Consider the following 20,656-nt stretch of genomic DNA (forward strand, 5'->3'; position numbering starts at 1 on the left):
GGTGTATTAATATTTTACAAGATATACAGTGCTGCCTTTTCCTAGATATGGTCCTTGTGTGCATTTTAGAAGTTAGTCCTGGCATGATAGATTTATGAATTATTTTTAAAGTTTTGTATTACTTCACAATATGTCTGGTATTGAAAGAGAAATGGGACTTGATATACTGCCTTTCTGTTACATTCAAAGTGGTTTACATAGTACTGTATATACAGGTACTTATTTGTACCTGGGCCAAAGGAGAGTTAATTGTCTTGCCCAGAGTCACAAGGAGCTGCAGTGGGAATTGAACCCACTTCCCAAAGATCAGTCTTCTGCACTAACCACTAGGCTACTCCTCCACTCCACTGAGAGGGTTTATGTTGGTGTTATTGAGATAACAATACAATCAGACATTTTTTTTGTAAGTTTTATAAGGAAATATCTGCACAGATTGTTTGGGGGAGGACCGGGAGGTGGGGGTTCTGTGGATGCAGTAGAATATATGTTTGGATTTTATACCATATCATGGAGCATATGTGTGTTGGAGACTGAGGAAGAGACTGTGAATCAGTGAGGGCTGAAGAGTGCAGTGTCTTATACTAACCTCCCCACCCCCCACCCCCATCCCCGATGTGACCTGCATGCACTGAAGCCTTTCTGTCCTCAGTGTGTAGTTATTTGTTGGGAGCAGGGAAGAGGCAGAGCATGGGTAGCTGCAGGTTTTATTTTTCAAAAATTGGCAACCCTGTGCTCTGGACCTCCACTGCCACAGTTATGTGCACAACTGCCCTTATTCTGTAACTTGCACGTGTGTGCAAGTTTATAGAATTTGGGGTTATGTGTTTTCCTGCCATCAGTGGTGAAGACTAATGATGATTAGAATTTTGGATTTTGCTGCTTTTCAGCTGTTTTTTTTTTTTTTTTTTTTTTTACTGTGCCTGTGGTTTTATTCTTTTTGCCAAGTAAATTGTGTCTGGTTTGGAACACATTCCTGACTGTGGACGGGTTTTGGAGTGTTGTACAAAGGAGAGAATGATCCCCCAAGCCAAAGGCCTCCCAGCTTTGCTGATTCCATGCCAGAACCTACTTGTTTCTAGAGGTTCCATGAGTGTTTTTGTGTTGCAATCTCTAAAGGTAAATCCCGTAACATCTATCTGGATCAAGTCCCAGCTAAAAGAGGTTACACAAGGAAAAAACTTAATGGGACAGATACAAATTTCCTCCAAACTGAGATAAATATATTTTATTCAATATGAGAGAAAAATGTATAAGCCAAATATCTCCAGATATTCGGACTTTACCCAGTTCGGGATTTTTACAGTGTGTAGACATGTAGGATTGTAAAAGTGTCTGGGGCCATAGGAGGTCGGTGGCCCAACTGTTTGGGGAGGCTAAAGGGGGTGGGTTGGGGGCTGGGTTAGGGGTGGAGCTTAAACCCATAATTATCACCCAGCATCAAGCACCCCTTCCTCCCACCCACCTAGCACCAGGCACCCCTCCCACCCAGCATCATGCAGGCAGGCAGGCACCCCTCCCTCCCACCCAGCATCAAGCGCCAGGCACCCCACCCAGCATCAGGCCTGCCTGCCTGCCTGCCTTCCTTCCTCCCTCCGACCCAGCAGCATCAGGCTTTCCTCCTTCCCACCCACCCAGCATCAGGCCTTCCCTCCCTCCCACCGAGCACCAGGTCCAGTTCCCACCCCCCCTCCGAAATTTAAAACTTGATACCTGCTCGGGGTTAAGGGAAGGCGGCGTTGGCAGCGACACAGCAAGTCAGCACCTGTGTCGCTGCCGACGCCGCCTTCCCTTAACCCCAAGCAGGTATCAAGTTTTAAATTTCGGAGAGGGGGCGGGAGGCAGGCGGCGAAGGTCACAACTGGGCTGGGGAGGCTTAGCCTCCCCAAGCCTCTTATACGGGGCGCCTATGTCTGGGGCCTTTTATTCAGTGGTTAAACCGATTTTGAGGAAAAGCAAATGATTGAATGTAGATAGGCCTCACTGTTTCCTGCTTAGACAGAACTGAATTTTCAGTTCAAAGACAGGCCATAAACAAAACACAACAAAATTAAAATAGAGACTGGCAGATAACCCACAAAATGCTTGTGTGGCCCCTCAACATGTACCCTCATCCTACTCAGTGGCATCATACAGATGTGTTCTTTGCTTCCTGTAGCCCATGTGGGATGGTGGGTTCAGAAGACAAACTGATGATGGCCGTAGCCCTGAAGAAGTCAGAGCAACAGAACTGGATTAAGGCCTTGACATAATGGACATGTGCTTACTGCATCAAATTTTAAAGGAACCTTAAACTAGTCCTCTTCCTGAGGACACTGTAATCTTAAATTTAGCCCTTCATGGCAAAAGACAGGAGAAAAGTGTTTTATTCTGAGGTAACTGCCTCAGAATACCTTTCGCTTGATTTGTATATGATGCATAAGGTAAACAGACATAAGAGATTCCAAATCATTTCTGATTGCTCAAACCCCATTTTTGCTCTGCATATTTTCAGGGACAAAATGACCCTCAGTAAAAACATTGAGAAGCTGGAGGCTGAGATTGGTCAGTGGAAACTTAAATATGAAGAACTGAACAAGTCCAAGCAAGAGGTACTCAAACAGGTGAGTGCCAACGGCAGAGGAAGAGTTTGGTGTTTGCATGTGCACAGTCCCCAATGCCCTCTCCTCGATGACGATAGGGCTTGAGTTTGTTTGCATGGTGGTTGAGAAGTAGGTTGAACTGGAACCTTGGTGGAATAAGATGTTCTTGTTACAGTCTGCACTTCACAAAAAAATGGACACATTTTTAAAAAGGCAGGACCCAGTTTACAGCCCATATAAGCCAGCCTGCTTTTCATACACAAAGTACCCAAATAGTAAAAAATGCATGAAATTCATATCTAAAACCTGTTGACTACTCATGCCCTGAAATACAGCCAAAAGTATGTGCACTGTGTAAGAACATGCATGAGTGATCTTCACTATTTCACAGGTGGGAATCATTTTAGTAAAAAAACCAAAACAAAAATACTTCAGTGTAAGAGCCAGGTTATCACTGGACCCAGGAGCTGGAGTCTTGGGCAAGGGGAAAATATATAAGCTTTAAATATAGCTACTGATATTCAGTGTCTATGCATGTAATCTACACACATAACTGTAAGTATTTGGCCCCAATTCATATGGGACCAGATTCAGTAAATGGTGCCCAAATATAGATGCCAGGAAAAATTCACGCTAAGCGCTGTTCTGTAAAGGGCGTTTCAGGCTGAACACCTTTTATAGAATAGCTCTTAGAGTAGATTCCCAGGACTTAAGTCAGCTGAAGCCTGGTGTAAATCCTGTCATGCAAGTTGGGCATGTAACCCTTGTATTCTATAACACTGTGCCTAAATATTTAGAACACCCCTGCCCTGCCCATGCTCCTCCCGTGGGCATGAGAAAATTTGGGTGCTTGGCATTATAGAATAAATCACGTAGATCTAGGCAGTGCGGGGATTGAAATGTATCAATATCTTCAAACCTGTCCCAAGCACAAATCAAATTTTATAATGTATCTTAATATGTTGTGAAGGATCTTCAGAATTCATGCATCAAGACTGCTAAACTCACAGTTTTCTGGCAGTCAGGTGCAAATAGAAATTGATCCTTTGGTGTATGTTTTTTTTTTCTTTTTTACTTTTTTAGTGCTCTATTTTTCAAAAATCTCTTGTTTCATCTCACAACTCATTTCTTAATTGCAACAATGCAGTTCTAGGCATAGTCACTTACTTAACTGGCAGCAAAGTACGAGACATCAGGAACCTCAACCGACTTGGCCAGATTTCGCAACTTCGTCAGGGCAGAGGTTCTCTGCAAACAACAATAATCAAATTACTTACAGTTTGTACTATGTACATCTCCAAAAATACTCTTCTCTATATTTCTTTATAATAGTCCCCCTTCACAAAATACTTCTTACTCTCCTGCTTCCGTCTTCTTATTAAACAAAAATGGCTGCGGCGTCTTACAAACATGCTAGCCTTTAAATCCCCATCAGCTGATTGAAACAACGTAGTTTCTGATAGGCGAACAACATTGCTGGCTCTGACCAATCAGATCATGGACCACCAGTCCAATTCAGAGTTCCACCCTGCAGGGTACAATGTATTTAAAGTGAAAGTCCATTTTTGCTCATTGTAATTGAGATAGCACTATCTGTGCCAGTTAACTCCAGTTGACATCAGTAATTGGTCATTAGCACCCAACTGATTAAAATTAGTTTAAATGCACATCTGGGCTCCACACCCAACTTTGTGTGACCTATATAGAATCTGGGGGATAGAGTATGCACAAAGTAAGTTCATACATAAGCATGTATTTTCGGCGTTGCACCATCAGGCAGATGATCAGAAGCAAACACAAGCACCAGAGGCCATTAGCGCTGGACTAGTGCCCACATTTGCCTGCGCCCCAGGGTCAGAGCTGGCGAGCACGTGAAACAACGAGCATTCTGGCTCTTACTGCTGATTGCATAGAAATGCTTGCAAATGAGGGTCTCCCACATTATTTATTTATTATTATTTATTTAGATTTTGCTCACACCTTTTTCAGTAGTAGCTCAAGGTGAGTTACATTTAGGTACACTGGATATTTCTTTGTCCCAGGAGGGCTCACAATTTAAGTTTGTACCTGAGGCAATGGAAGGTTAAGTGACTTGCCCAAGATCACAAGGAGCAGCAGTGGGATTTGAATCGGCCACCTCTGGATTGCAAGACCAGTGCTCTAACCACTAGGCCACTCCTCCACTCCCTTATGATCAGCAGGCAGTGCTCCAAACAAGAGGGCTGCTCCCCCTGCAAACCCTACGCCAGCTCAGAGCTGGCGTTAGGGTTTGCCAAGCAAGGGAGGAATGAGGTAGACCTACAGAAGAGGTTTGACAGGTCTGGGATTTTCTCCCAGACCTGTCAAACCTAAGCCCCCCCCCCCCTCCAAACACAAGGCTTGGAGGAAATCCAGGCCCCCCCCCACCCCCCAAACACTAAAAAGACCCTGGTGGTCCAGTGGGACCCCTAGCCCCCACCCCTAACACTGAAGAGATCCTGGTGATCCAGTGGGAATGCTAGCCCCCATCACCAGCACCCCCCTGTGGCTTACCTCAAAGTTGGAGGAGGGAGAGACTAGCACTCCCTCCTCTGTTGGCACCTCCTCAAAATGGCGGCACCCTGCCTTTGCCCGGTGCAACCTGGGATGCGCTGGGTGGGGCTTAATCCTTATATGGAAGTTAAGCCCTGCCCAGAGCATCCCAGGATGCACCAATCAGGGTAGGGCACCGCCATTTTGAGGAGACGCCCACAGAAGTGGGATGGAGTACTGGTCCTTTCCTCCTCCAGTTTTAAGGTAGGCCACAGGGGGGGTGCCGGTGCCAGTGAGGAGGGCTAGTGGTCTTACTGGACCACCAGGGTCTTTTTGGTGTTTGGGGGGGGGGCTTAGTTTTGAGAGGTCCAGGATAAAATCCCGGACCTGTGAAACCTCTTCTGCTGTTTTGACAGGTCCAGGCTTTTTTTTTTTTTGGTGGGGGGGGGGGGGGGGAGACAGCCCAGACCTATCAAACAACTTCTGTGGGAGGATTGTGCCTTGAGCGCATGCCCAGGCACAATCCTTCCGTAGAAGTACCCTCTTGATCAATACTAATAGCGCACTTAGCTTTGATCATAGGGGCGTTGTTTCCCCCGTGCTGTTCCGGCGCTAATTTTAGAGCGGTATTCGGAGCAGCCCTTACCACTCATTAAGGTGGTGGTAAAGGCTCCCACGATAACCTGGCGGTAACCGGTACACACCGGCACTACAAAAATAAAAAAATATTTTGTAGTGCTGGATATGGCGCGCACTGGGGGTGGGAACTACTGCCAGGCTGCAGTACTTCCCTTTTAGAGAGCGGTAAGCCTGCGTTGGGCTTACCGCCGCTTTGTAAAAGGACCCCTCAGTAAAGATATAAACCTTCCAAGAGTACAAACATGACTACAAAATAAATAAATAATTATCTGTTTCTAAAAACAGCGATAAAAATTCCACTAAATGAAAACTAAATTCAAAATATAAGCTGTAAATTATCCCACCAATCTAATTTTGTTGGCAAAATTAAACGCTTTGTAAACCATGAGGAAGCAAACTACCATCACTGAAGTGCTGACAATCTTTCTCAAAACTTGTCAGTGGACTGTGTAAGTTCACCAACTTAAAACAAATGCACCGCTTTTGCCTGAGCACTATAAATTGAATTACTCTAGCATAACAAACTATAAAGTTGTAAACTTACTATTCTCTGAGGACAAGCAGGCCATATTCTGACGTGGATGACGTCATCCATGCCGCTCAGTGTGGAGCGCTTTTAAAGCGTATATGTCTTTAGGAGCACACACTAGCAACCCCACCTTGCATGCGCGACTGCTTTTCTGCCCACCATGAGAGCGTAGGACTAGCAGTCTCTCTTTACCCGCCATGAGGAAAGAACACGCTGTCTGGGCTCTGACACTGTGAGGGAGTATCATTTAGGGAGAGTGGTAGCATCCTTTAGACTCCCTCACATAAATATTTAGAACACTAGCATTTGCATGTATATGCCAATTTTCTGCCTAAGTGCTATTCTGTCTGTGGTAGCGCGTAGTTTGCAGGTTGACATACATATGGTGGCATCTCGGTATTTTATTTATTTATTTATTGCATTTGTATCCCACATTTTCCCACCTATTTGCAGGCTCAATGTGGCTTACAGAGTTCTGTTATGGCATTGTCATTTCAGGATATCGTATACATTTATTGATGAGAGCAGGTTAAGTAAAGGGAGAAGAAAGATTTAAGAGAATAGTAAAGAGGGTAAATGATCAAGTCTAGGATGGGTTGGTGAAGTGATTCAGTAGAGCTATGGGTTTTCTTTGTAGGCCTTGTTGAAGAGGTATGTCTTCAGAGATTTACGAAAGTTGGTTATTTCGTCAATTGTTTTCAAGGCAGTTGGTAGTGCATTCCACAGCTGCGTGCTAGTGTAAGAGAAGGTAGTAGCATGTATCAGCTAGGGCAGGGTGCACATCTACACATGTAACTTACAGAATATTGGAAGTTATGCACACATCACCAGAACTTAGGCATGGACATTTACACCAGTTCTATGGCTGGCATAAGTGCTGATGGCTAAGTGAATATAAGTGTGAATACACCCTGCTACGTTAATATTCTGTAAAGGAAAGTAGGCATGCACCAAAAAAAGCACTATATATAGGCACACTGTTATTCTGTGAAGAAGTTAGCAACTGATTTGTTAGTGACTATACATCAGGGGTGGACTGAGGGTGGTCTGGGTCCCCGCCCAGCCGCTGCCCAACACTCCCCTGCCGCTGCAACCGATGCCCCCGCTGCTCCGGTCCAAGGGGGCATGTACTTTCCTGGCCACATCGCTGCTGCTATTCCCCCACCTGCTGGTGCTGACGTGTTTTCAAAATGGCGGCTGAGACTTCCTACAGGTCAGCAGAGTACTTCAGTAATTGTGGGATAGAAATGAAAGTTAGCTACTAAAACACTTAGCTGAAATCCTACAACATTTCAAAACCCTACTAAAGAACTTACTTCTCAGAAAAACATACAGTTAGTGACATTTTCCGCTGAAAGCCATACAAGTATGTATTCTGGCTTGGGTGAATTCCTACATAATGGTGGTGATTTAATTTTAATATATAAATAAAGTAGCACTTCTCTGTTGTCTCTCAGTAGGACACAAGTTAACAACAGAAGGAATACTAGAATAACAAGAAAAGTCAAATCAAGCCTTTGCTGGTCATGTTCAGAATAATCAGGATCTCATTTCTTCTACTGCAAAAAATGTTTGATCTTATTGGGAATATATATGGAATAAAATCTCATTAGTTCTACTACAAAATTGTGATTTTGCATTCAGCCACTCCTGAATTATTACTACCAGAATCCCATTCCACACTTTTTAATATTATGATTTCTCTGGCTATCCACGTAATTATCTGCAATTGAAAAGACAACTGAAAACTAAGGGGTCCTTTTTACTAAGGTCCACCGAAAAGTGGCCTGCGCTGGTGTAGACGCATGTATTGGACTTGCGCAGGTCCATTTTTCCACGCTCTTTTGCAAAAAAGGTCTATGTAAGCCACATTGAGCCTGCAAATAGGTGGGAAAATGTGGGACACAAATGTAATAAAATAAATAAATAATATTCTCTGTCTTGAAAACCTGGGCACCTCTTGATTCTTTTTGTGAAAATATTGTCAATTGACCCTCCTTTGAAGGTTTTATTTTTATATTGCTACTCTTCTCTATGCTTATGTAGCGTATAAACATCTATGTTCTTGTTGTTTCTGTTTGTTCAATATATTCTTTGGTAAATGTTCAGTAAAATGTCATTTAAACAAAAAAAACTCCAATAGAGAGGATATTGATTCCATTGCTGCAAAGCATTCTCACTGACAGTGTTGAAAACTCTCTCAGTTCCCTGTCTGTTGCACTACAGATAGGGGTCAGTATTCAAAGGTACTAATCAGTTAGCAAGTGCTGCTAACCAGATATGTGCCAACTAGTGAACTATTCAGCAGTGCTAACCAGATAGTGCTGCTCAATATTTCTATTGATCACCACAGCACTGTCCAGATACTGTCCAGGGGTGGTCTTGGGGAAGGGCTTGGGTGGAGCCAGATAGTACCTGGTAAATAGGGATATTCAGTTCACTAACCAGTCCAAGCAGCCTCCCATAATAGTTGAGAGACAATAATTGCAAATATCCAAAGAAAAAGAGAAGAAATAAGGCAAGAGAGAGTCGGTCACCGCAAGAATTACAGTTCAGTCACAGTTACATCACCTTTCCCTTTTTTTCACCCAGATACAAATCGTTTAATCTGCTTAGTTGCCATAAATGTAATTAACTGTGAAGGTTAAAAAAATACATATTTCACAGAATTATATTTAGCTTCAAAAAGAACAAAGCTTCCAATTTTACTACACTAGGCCTGAAAGGTAAAGGTAGTTCCCTGTATGCAAGTACCAAGTCACAAATGACTTATGGGAGTCACTACTTGTGTGGCAATTTAATGGCAAACTGTTAGTGGGATGTTTTTTTCATTGCCTTCCCCAGTCTTGACAAGTTCTCCATAACATCTCAAATCTTGACACCGGGCAGACAGCACACCTTCCGGGATATCATGTCCGGTCTGCAGATGGATGCCTCTCTATCCCTCAGAAGGGAATAGCCAACCATCACTACCTTTCACCTCCTAGTGGTCACTGATCCAGCAACTTTGGGGATTTTGCGATTAGGTTTCTCCTATCCCTGGGATGCTCTCACCTCCTCCACTTCCAAGGCTACATACTGGTTCTTCAGTTCAAGGGCAGGTGGAGGCAGGTAATCAAACCTTCTAGAGAGACACATCAATGGCTGAGCTGGGGAACCTGATTCTTTGGGCTCAGTGAGATATCCATGCCAGATAAGAGTGCTGATCCACCTGTCTTTAGCATCCCAGCAGTTGGCTTCATAGCAGAGGGCGTTTCCTGCTGTCCCGAGTGGTACACAATTGATCCACTGGACCAGTAGTGGAGGAAGCACAGTGCTCTGAGTGATAAACTCTGGTCGTTCTTTTCAGCTTGCTCATTTCAGGATAATATAGAGAGGAAAAGATACGGGCTCAGGGATTGTCAACTGTCTCCCAGTACACCTAGGTTTCTCACAAAAGGAGAAGGTCATAAGTGGGTATCATTGACGGCTATATCAGGGAAAGAAATAGCAATTGAAGGTTTTCTTACCCACAATAATCCAGTCTCTCCAAAATTTAAAGACAATGTATTCTGGCTCATCCACTTCAAGATGGACATTCATATTTACTTGACTGCATTCTTAATGTCTGCCCTTTCATCAGTTATTCCTATTTCTAGGATTCAATTTGCCATCTCCAAGTTTACCTCTTGATTATATTTATGCTTATATTTGGTCATTTAACTATTGTTATGCTGTTAACAAAATTGTAAATTTTATTTTAAATTGAACCTGCTGTACTTCCTTGGGTGAATCTCGTCATAAATGTGGTTAATAAATATCAATAAATATCAATATTGATCTCTTTATTCCCTTCCTCTTGTTAATCTGTTCGACTCCCATACTTGTTCTCTGTCTTTATTCTGTAATGTCTGTCTTTATTCTGTAATATTTGTCTGGCTCTCCCTCACTATAGTAACAGACTCAAATAATTCTCCCTGTAGTTGAATATCCTGAAGGAAGTGCACCAAGATGAGTTGGGACGTATCTCAGAAGATCTAGAAGATGAACTGGGGGCTCGATCGAGTATGGACAAAAAAATTGCAGAGCTAAGGGCAGAGGTAACTGCTGCATATTATTATAGGTATACTCAAATATTAGGATGTCTACAGCCAAGCACTGGAGTAACTGGTGCCTAGCGTTATGACATCTTCAGCATCCAGTGTAATAAATACCTCTGGACATCAGGATATACAGAAAACAAATTTTAGGATACCTACTGCTGAACAATGGGATTTGTACAGTGTACAGCAGCATTTAGGATACCTTTCAGCAGCGAGACAAATACAGGCAGAAGGTCTGAAATAGGCATCCAGGTATTAGGAAAGTTAGATGAAGAGAGAGTTATGGGGAGGGGAAAGGGGGTCTGTGGATGAATAAAGGCAGAAGAAGAGGAAAAGTTAGAGGAGGACAACAGGTGAGACAGCAAGGAGAGGTGGAAAGAGGCTAGGAAAAGAAAAAGGCAAGAATAGAGGAGGGACTGGGAGAAAGTAGGGCAGGGAGAGGGAGAGGTGGTAGAAGGGGAGGACTGTTGGGGGTGACAGACTGGAAGAAAAGTGAGAGAGAAGAGGAGATGTGCAAGCCATTAGGAGTGGAGGATTGAAAGAAAGGGACAGGCCAGAGAAGGAGGAAATGCTTGCTGGCTGTGACTTGCCCACTGTGCCCGCCTGCTTCCCAATGAGAGAAGATAGGCTAAGAGCAATTTTTGCACCCTCTGCCCTTGGTACGTTGTTGGTTGTCTGTTCAAGCTAGTAGTTTGTTGATGGGATCTATCTCTAATTGTTATATATAGATGGAAACGTTACAGGCAGAGAATGCAGCAGAGTGGGGGAAGCGTGAGTGCCTGGAGACAGAGAAGTTGAACCTAGAGAGGGAGAACAAGAAGCTCCGGTTGCAGATTGAAGACCTAGAAGATTTGCTTTCCCATAAACGCCGACAGACTGCCAGCGCACTGGACACAGATCTTAAAACCATCCAAGCGGAGCTGTTTGAGAAAAATAAGGTGAGCTGCTCCAACATTCTCTTTCAGCAGTCACAGACCTCAGTCTGTGGCTCTGGGTATAACAATAAGCTCTTGATCGCATTGTCCCTACATTTGTTCCCCCATGGTTTCTGTGCTGTGTTAGTGAGATCACAACTGATTTGCATGAGGTATCACAGTAAGGGAGGAATTTATTTTTTGTTTTTTTTTGTTACATTTGTACCCTGCGCTTTCTCACTCATGGCAGGCTCAATGCGGCTTACATGGGGCAATGGAGGGTTAAGTGACTTGCCCAGAGTCACAAGGAGCTGCCTGTGCCTGAAGTGGGAATCGAACTCAGTTCCTCAGTTCCCCAGGACCAAAGTCCACCACTCTAACCACTAGGCCACTCCACGTGATTGTACACCCGTTATAGAATAGCATTTAGTGCCAGTTCCCACGCTCAACTTTGGGTGCCAGAAGAAACCTGGTGTAAGTCCTGGCAAAGACCCAATATTCACTGTGCACAACTTTTTGGAACGCCCGTGACCTGTCCGTGCCCTTCCCATGGCCACATCCCTTTTGGGATTTATATGCCCGGCATAAGTGTACACTTGTAAGGCCTAAGTGGCAGTAGTGTGCTTAACTTCTATTCTGTATTTACATGCTCAAATGACTCAGTGTATCAATGCAAGGTGGGCATTCACAGGGGATGGGCATGGCTGTGTCCTAGGTGTGGCCAGGACTTACATGGGCTACTTACAGAAGACCGCGAATACTATAATGCCTCTGTATCATTCCGTGGTGTAACCTCACCTTGAGTGTTGCGTCCAGTTCTGGTCGCCGTATCTCAAAAAAGATATAGCGGAATTAGAAAAGGTTCAAAGAAGAGTGGCCAAAATGATAAAGGGGATGGAACTGCTCCCATATGAGGAAAGGCTAAAGAGGTTAGGACTCTTCAGCTAGGAAGAGAGATGACTGAGGGGAGATATGATAGAGGTCTACAAAACCCTGAGTGGTGTAGAAGTGAATTGAATAAAAAGTACAAAAACTAGGAGACACTTAATGAAGCTTCATGAAAATACTTTTAAAACAAATAGGAGGAAATATTTTTTCACTAAAAGAATAGTTAAGCTGTGGAACTCGCTGCTGGAGGATGTGGAAACAGCAGTTAATGCATTTGGGTTTAAAAAAGGTTTGGACAAGTTCCTGGAGGAAAAGTCCATAGTTTGCTATTGAGACAGACATGGGGAAGCCACTGCTTGCCCTGGGATTGGTAGCATGTAATGTTGCTACTATTTGGGTTTCTGCCAGGTACTGGTGACCTGGATTGGCCACTGTTGGAAGCAGGAATACTAGGCTAGATGGACCTTTGGATTGACCAGTATGGCTATTCTTATGTTACTGTAAATTATGCACGTAAACGTGGCATTTAGGCGTGCTCATTTATACCAGTCATAGACTTGGTGTAAATATATGTGCCTACATTTAAGCATGACAATTCCAATTTATGCAAGTATTCAATAAGAACACTTAGAGGTCAATATTCAAAGAGTTTTAACCATCCACAATTTTTAGAAGGTCAGGTACAGCTTTGTGATGCCTTTTATTAGCAGGGGGGTTATTTTTGAATCAGGTTTGCATTTTGATCAGTAGGTCTCTTGGTGATGCTTTGCTATTATGTGATTTGTTATGTTATGTATTTTTTATTTTATATACGGCTTTGGACCTTTGTAGGAACTGGCAGGTAATAAGAACTAGATTAGATCAGATTAATGTGAAGCAGATTCTTTACATTGTAGATGTTGTAGGCAGTTCATCCTTATTTTGATTAAGCTAGATTGAATGTGTTTTTACATTCTTCACTTATTTCTAAATTGGATTATAGTAATGTTGTTTGAAACCCCCTCTAAAGGGAAGGTTTAATGAAACTTGGGGAGAGAGGAGATCTTTGGTCACAGTGAATTTTAAAAGTCAGATTTTCTCTCTGTAGTGTATTGAACAAATAAGAGAGGAAGTAAGGAACAGGTTGGGAATTACAGACCTGTCAGTCTGACCTCGGTGGTGAGTAAGCTAATGGAAATGCTTCTGAAAAGGAGGATTGTGACATTTCCTGAACTACATGGAATGCGAGACCCGAGGCAGCATGGCTTCACTAGTGGCAGGTCTTCTTCGACTGGGTGACCACACTGGGAGCGGTACAGTATAGGGAGTGTAGTGCTTCAATGTGCAAAGGAAGAGCGGGACTTGGGGGTGATTGTGTCTGACAACCTTAAAGCTTTCAAACAGGTAGAAAAAGCGACGGCCAAAGCCAGAAGGATGTCTTTCTTCTATGTTTGTGCAGCGCTGCGTATGCTTTGTAGCGCTATAGAAATGCTAAATAGTAGTAGTAGTAGTAGGGTGCATAAAAAGAGGCATGAGCAGCAGGAAAAAGGAGGTGATAGTGCCGTTGTATAAGTCTCTGGTGAGGCCGCATTTGGAGTATTGCATGCAGTTCTGGAGAACGCACCTACGGAAAGATATAAACAGGATGGAGTCGGTCCAGAGGGCGACTACAAAATTAGTAAGCGGTCTTGAATGCAAAAATTATAGGGACAGGCTTATGAACCTCAAAATGTATATGCTGGAAGAGAGGAGGGAGAGAGGAGACATGATAGAGACATTTAAATATCTCAAGGGCATTTATGTACAGGAAGAGAGCCTTTTTCAAATGAAGGAGAGCTCTGGAATGAGGGGGCATACGACAAATTTAAGAGGGAATAGGCTTAGGAGTAACCTAAGGAAGTATTATTTCACAGAAAGGGTGGTGGAGGCATGGAATGGCCTCCCAGTGGAGGTGGTAGATTCAAGGACTGTTCCAGAATTTTAAAAGGCAAGGGATAAGCATGTGGGATCGCTTAGGAACAGGAAGAATTAGGGGTTAAAGAGAATGGGCAGACTGGATGGGTCATATGGCCTTTATCTGCCGTCATCCTATATAATAAAACTCACCCTCAACGTTCTGAGGACACTGACGTCACTGTCAGGTCCTCCGGTTCGAAGCCTTCATGGTGGTGAAGCCACCGAAAACACTGTGTTGGGGCCCCGCCCTCGCGTCAAACGTGATGACGTCGAGGGCGGAGCAATGGCGCCAGTGGCTTCACAACAAACGACGGAGCAGATTGAAGGTGGCGTGCCGAGGTCCGCAACAATCGCGGGCAGTGCCATCAGAACGCCGAAAGGGGTGAGTAGGGAGGGGGGGGGACGTTCGGAAGGAAACCGTGCTAGCGCCCGTTTCATTAACGCAAGAAACGGGCATGTTTTACTAGTGTTTCTATGTTTCTAATTCTAACTTACATTTTCCTTAGCAGCAGCACTGCAAGAGAAATATATCAATTTGATAAATGTTACATCACTAAGCCAAGGCGAGGGAGGTGGGCACTGGGCAGCACATTATGTTAATTATTCACTGAAGGCAGACTGAAAATGGAACAATTACACATTTAGGGGAATATTATCCATTAATTGTAATCAAGAGATGTGATATAAAGGACATAGATACACACAGGGGAAGAATAGTTGATTCAGATTAAATAGGCAGAGAACCTCTTCACCAGGAGTCTAGAGAGGCAGCCTGACCATGGCCCCTGTATTCAGAGCTTGGATTTGAGTTTTCTTCTGATATTCATGGAGATTGTGTTTGGCCTTATGGCTGAGGTGGGAGGCTGCTTTCTGAGCTGGGAGTCTGGACCAAGCAGGGAAAGGTTTCCTATGGGTTCCTCCTGAAGACTGGCAGAGGAGAGATTGCTCTTTGTTGGGGAAAACCCTGGAACTGCAGTCACAGACTCTTAAAAGCTGGGAGTTCAGAACCAATCAGGGAAATAAGACTAAAAATACTATAATGCCTTTGTATCGTTCCATAGTGAGACTGCACCTTGAGTATAGCGTTCAGTTCTGGTCGCCATATCTCAAAAAAGATATCGCGGAATTAGAAAAGGTTCAAAGAAGAGCAACCAAAATGATAAAGGGGATGGAACTCCTCTTATATGAGGAAAGGCTAAAGAGGTTAGGGCTCTTCAGCTTGGAAAAGAGATGGATGAGGGGGAGATATGATTGAGGTCTACAAAATCCTGAGTGGTGTAGAACAAATGGAAGTAAATCGATTTTTTACTCTTTCCAAAAGTACAAAGACTAGGAGACACTCAAGGAAATTACACAGAAATATTTTTAAAACAAACAGGAGGAAATATTTTTTAATTCAACGAATAGTTAAGCTCTGGAACTCTTTGCCGGAGGATGTGGTTAGCATATCTGGGTTTAAAAAAGGTTTGGACATGTTCCTGGAGGAAAAGTCAATAGTTATTGAGACAGACATGGGGAGGCAGCTGCTTACCCTAGGATTAGTAGCATGGAATGCTGCTAATAATTGGGTTTCTGCCAGGTACTTGTGACCTGGCTCGGCCACTGTTTGGAGATACTGGGCTAGATGGACCATTGGTCTGACCCAGTATGGCTACTCTTATGTATGTTCTTATGGATCCTCCTGAAAATGGAAGACCAGCAGCCCTTGGGAGCAGCTCAGGGGGATGGTGGTGGCCTCTGGGACCCAATTGGGCCCAAGGTCCAGTGGCAGAATAGGGGTTCCTGGGGTGTGATCAACACCAGGAGCCCAGGGGAGGTGAGGGCTCCGGGGTGCAGCAATGGAGGAGTGCAGTCGGCTCAGGGAGCTCTGCGGAGAGGACGTCTCCCAGAAGCTCGATCAACATTCAGAGCTCAGCAGCAGAAATTGGGGACTTGGTGGGGAAGGACAAGAGCCAAGACTGAGGGGAGGAGAAAAGGGTGGGACTTAGGCCACACTGCCACACTCACAGTGGGGGCTTTACACGCTTAGCCTGCAGATTAGAGAACGGAGTGGATGAGTGTATATATGATTCTGATGAATAATTTGTCTTTCCCATAGTTTTTTGGCTTTCCATTTTATTTTTGTTTCTTATTGTATTGATATTATTAGATTGTAAACCACTCTAACATATATTAAGAGTGGTATATCAAAAATTTTAAACTATGCGGGGCTAACCGCTAATTTACAGCAGCATTTAACTGGTTAGTGCCACTGAAAATAATCGGTTAGCATTGAGCTGAAAACCGGCTATGTTGGGGGCAAGGCGGAGGCGGCACTTAACCGGCCAGGTTAACTGTATAAATAGTCTTGTCTTTATGCGGTAACCCATAACTGGTTACGTGCTGTCATTTTCTGCTCTGAAGCCTGACTATGAACTGGACTGTTATTTATGTTTAAGTGATGCCTACAAAGATATTTTGATTTTTTTTGAAAAACAAGCAAACATACTGGCCACAACTAGCAAAATTTGCATGGGGGATCCTGTACATCCTGCTACCCACACGTCTTCTAAGACAACTTCTATTCCAGGAAGGACTGTGGAAGACAGGAGAGCTAGATTGAATCCTGAGATTGTTGATAACTTCTTATTTATCCACAGATTAAAAAACCATAACAGTGCTTCATAGTGCATATTTTTCCCCTCTAGGGCATATAGAACGGGTTGTATTTTGTACCCCTGGACATTTTAACAGTGTGAATTAGGATTCCTTGGTGTAGTAGAAATCACCTACTGTTGGGGTTGGAAGGGTAGAGGGTGGTGGTGGGAAGGAGGGTTATTATAGCTACTCATTGTTATTATTGTTCTCTATTTGTAATTTATACACAACAGTTGCACAGCATATTGTTCCTTTTTATACTTTAATAAAAAGATTTAAATATAAAAAAGGCTTCTGCAGATGAGGACAGAGCCAATGGGGACAGGGCGGGGATGGAGACAGGGCCTGCGGGGACGGAGACAGAACCCACAGGGACGGGAGGGGGACAAACTTTCTCCCTGTGTCATTCTCTAGTGCTGAATATTGTACTTACCAGCTGTTAGAAATAGGTTCTAGATAACCTGAGAACCTATACAAGGAAAGAACTTCAAAAACAAATTGGTGAAGCAAGTCTTAATTAATTTATTATTTCACAATACAATCCTGCAAGAATGGGTGTCTCTTATTGTAAGCAGGCACCCACATCCCTTAATTCTTACAGCTTATATTCCTTTCCCTTGTAACATAGCTTTCTGCCCCTAAATTCTTCATTGGATATTGATTTCACATCTATAACCTATTACATTAGTTCTAAACATCGTATGTCAACCTCCACCCCTATTGCTGCCCCCCTTTTCTTTTCTGAAAACTGTAAATTTTCCATAGCTACAGAGTTTCTCTTTCGGCTGTTGCCTTACATGTGTCCACCCATGGGTAGCTATTATGCTTGACTTACAGTCTCTTATCTCAGCCTTCAGACCTTTGTGTCCTGAAGACTTACATAAATTTCCGCATCAGCAGTTTCAGGCATGGTAGGCTTCATTCCCCCTCCCCCCTCCACCTACTGGCTATAGCTTATCTTGCTTTTCACATTGCTTGTTAGCTGTCTTTCAAACTGCTGTTACTCCTTTAAAGCAACTTAAAATACTTAAAAGAGTTATATCCATCTATGTATTAATGTGGTGGTCCTTATTAGGAAGGGCCTGCAATATTAGCACACACACACTCACACAAGCATAGTTACACCAGTGATCCCCAAAGATTTCCTTTCTAAAGGGGCATAAGCCATGTATTTTACTTTTGCAATTTTGTTAAGTGAAAAAGCTATATATATATATATATATATATATATATATATTTCTCACACCAGCTATGTGGTAGCCAGCTCCAGAAACCCAGAAATTCACTTCTGGTGCTTGGACGTGGCCCAGCATTGAATTTCTGAGCTAACACCAACAGCAGTGAACAAAAAAGCAGATTGCTTCCAGCTGAATATTGGGCCCTTAAGCACATAAGTGTTCTTATAGAATAGGCTCACAGTCTGTGGAAATTTGATGCCTAAATTTTGGTGCTCTGTTATAGAATTGCCTTCTATATGTATGCAGGAATATTTTTGTACACACAAATTGATTGTGTGCACGTTAATTCATAGGTATGCGCGCACACAAGTATTTTTAGGCACCCAAATGAACTGAATACGTGCAAAATGAAGTACAGCCCTTTTTACTAATGCCTCTCGTTTTCTACCCAGACAGCATACCAACCCTTTTGTTCATGATGTAAACTCTATACAATGCTCTTAGGAACTGGGTGACTTGCGGCATGTCCACACCAAGCTGAAGAAGCAATGCCAAGAAAAGATGGTGGAACTAGCGCATGCTAATCGCCGCGTGGAGCAGCATGAAAGTGAAGTGAAGAAACTGCGACTGCGGGTGGAGGAACTGAAGAAGGAGCTTGGCCAGGCAGAAGATGAGGTGACTCTGCACATATGCTTGGAGAGCCAGCATCTCTCTTTTCTTATTATTACACTGCATTATCGCTGTTCTTCTTATTAGACCGTATAGTGGGCGGTTTGCCTATGAGTACAAAGTGGGTGGCACCAAATTTTCTCCCTGCTCTCCCTCACACATACCTGCGCCCCTGCCCAAATGCAAAATGTAAATACCTAAGCTGGTGGGGATCCCCAAGCCCCTCCAGCTGAAGACCTTCTCCTCTTCCTCCGGTCTGGCATCCAGAACTGTCCAAGCTTTGCAGCTGGTGATAGTGTCCTCAAACTGCTGCCACTGCTGGCCCCCCCTATGCATGCTTGGTTTTCATGCATGTGCAGGGGGGACACTGCGGCTGTAAACCATGGGCTGCAGGGCTTGGAAAGTTGTGGTCACCAGACCAGAGGAAGAGAAGGAGGTATTCAGCTGGTGGGACTTGGAGATCCTGTCAGCCACAGCAAGAAATACAGCTAATTTGGGTGGGGTGGAGATTGAGCCCAAAGTGAGGGGGGGGGGGGGCTATGCCACTGGTTTCCAGGCAGAGGAGTAGCGGAAGTGGTTGCAGAAATGAAAAGCATCAGACTCTATCAACATCTCTCCAAATCTCTTAATTAATTAACGCGCTAATTTGCATTTGATTATATGAATTGCTAGTCCAGTTAAGGCATAGTACAAAAAATGAGAAAAAAAACCCAAACATAATTCAAAAACATGCAACCCATCATTACCAATCCATTTCCCATCCAGCATTAATTGCAATCATTTAAAATTACGTAAAACCTAAAATGTTCATTTAAAAACCTAGACAAACCATTCAATAGCTCATCATAATCATTGTACAAAAAGCAAGACTTTCTCCTTCTTTTGAAATCTTATAAAATCACTTTCTGCACAGATTGGTAAAGGTTATATATTTCACAATTGTGGACCAAAATAGGCAAAAGCTCATCTAGTTGGGGAGCTGAGTCACCAATAAGAAACATTTTTATACGTTTCCATTCCATTTCCCTTCTGCTGTCTTTCACCTTCTCATTGTCTCCATTCTCTCTCTTCTTCAACCTCCATTTGTCTTTCACCCCTTCTGTCCCTCTCACCCTTTCTTTTCCTACCCCTCTACCTCCATTACCCCTTCTCTCTCTCGCTTTGTCATTCACCTGCCACTCCATCTCTCCCTTACTGTTTACCGTCTCCTTACCTTCAAGTATTTCCTCCTACCTTGCACCTCCCCAACCTCTAGTCTCCTTCCTCTCATTTGCTTGACAGATAAAAGGGGAAGTATAGGGAAAAGAGAGAGAAAACATTTCTGCTAAACATAGCATTTGATAAATAATGCAGGAGATAGATTTAACACGAGTAGAGCAGCGCCATATTTCAGTTACTACTTACACTTTTCTAAAAGCAAGAAGGGCAGCATAGATACTTTTGTACCTTCATGCTTTTAACAAATTTTCAAAATAGAAACACTCGGTTTTATTTCCCTGAGTAATAAAAATACTTATGTACTTTGCCCTTGCTACTTCTGTGACTGGTGTTAGGTGAGAAAAACTATGGGCCCAAGATTCAGCCAGTGGCGATCAGTGTTTTTCTGACTGCCGCCAGTGTTAAACCTGGAAATTCAATGCTGGGCCATGTCCAGGCACCATCATTGAATTTCCAGGTTTCTGGAGCCGGCTAACACATAGCCAGTTAAATGTGATATTCAGCACTTAACCAGCTATGGGTTACCGCGCAAAGAAAGGACAGACTTTTATTCGGTTAACCTGGCCGGGTAAATGCTGAATATCAGCTCTTAACCAGCCAAATGCTGACTCTGCCTCCAGAACACCCCCAAAATAGCTGGTTTTCAGTTCATAGCTAACCAGTTATTTTCAGTGTACTAACCTGTTAAGTGCTACTGAAAATTAGTGGTTAATTTAATTGGCCAGCAGTCATTTCTGGCCAGTTAAATCGTTTTGAATATTGATCCCTATGAGTATATTTCTGAGAATTTGGTTACATGTGCGTACTTAAGTCCTCTGACTGATTTACACCCCCAGGAATGCTTCCTTTAAAAATAGCTAAATAGTGCTGGGTATTG

At 43.4% G+C, this 20,656-nt stretch overlaps 1 protein-coding gene across 1 annotated transcript in view; it reads left to right on the forward strand.

Moving 5' to 3' along the window:
- The window catches only part of CCDC102A (coiled-coil domain containing 102A), a 131,714-nt gene that overhangs the window by 82,939 nt on the left and 28,119 nt on the right, over positions 1-20,656 (forward strand). Inside the window, 4 exon segments of the mRNA XM_030203569.1 lie at positions 2,492-2,600; positions 10,221-10,337; positions 11,069-11,278; positions 18,397-18,567. Coding sequence (XP_030059429.1) covers positions 2,492-2,600; positions 10,221-10,337; positions 11,069-11,278; positions 18,397-18,567 — 607 coding nt within the window.

The sequence above is a fragment of the Microcaecilia unicolor genome, chromosome 5, assembly GCF_901765095.1.
Source record: "Microcaecilia unicolor chromosome 5, aMicUni1.1, whole genome shotgun sequence".
Taxonomy (NCBI): domain Eukaryota; kingdom Metazoa; phylum Chordata; class Amphibia; order Gymnophiona; family Siphonopidae; genus Microcaecilia; species Microcaecilia unicolor.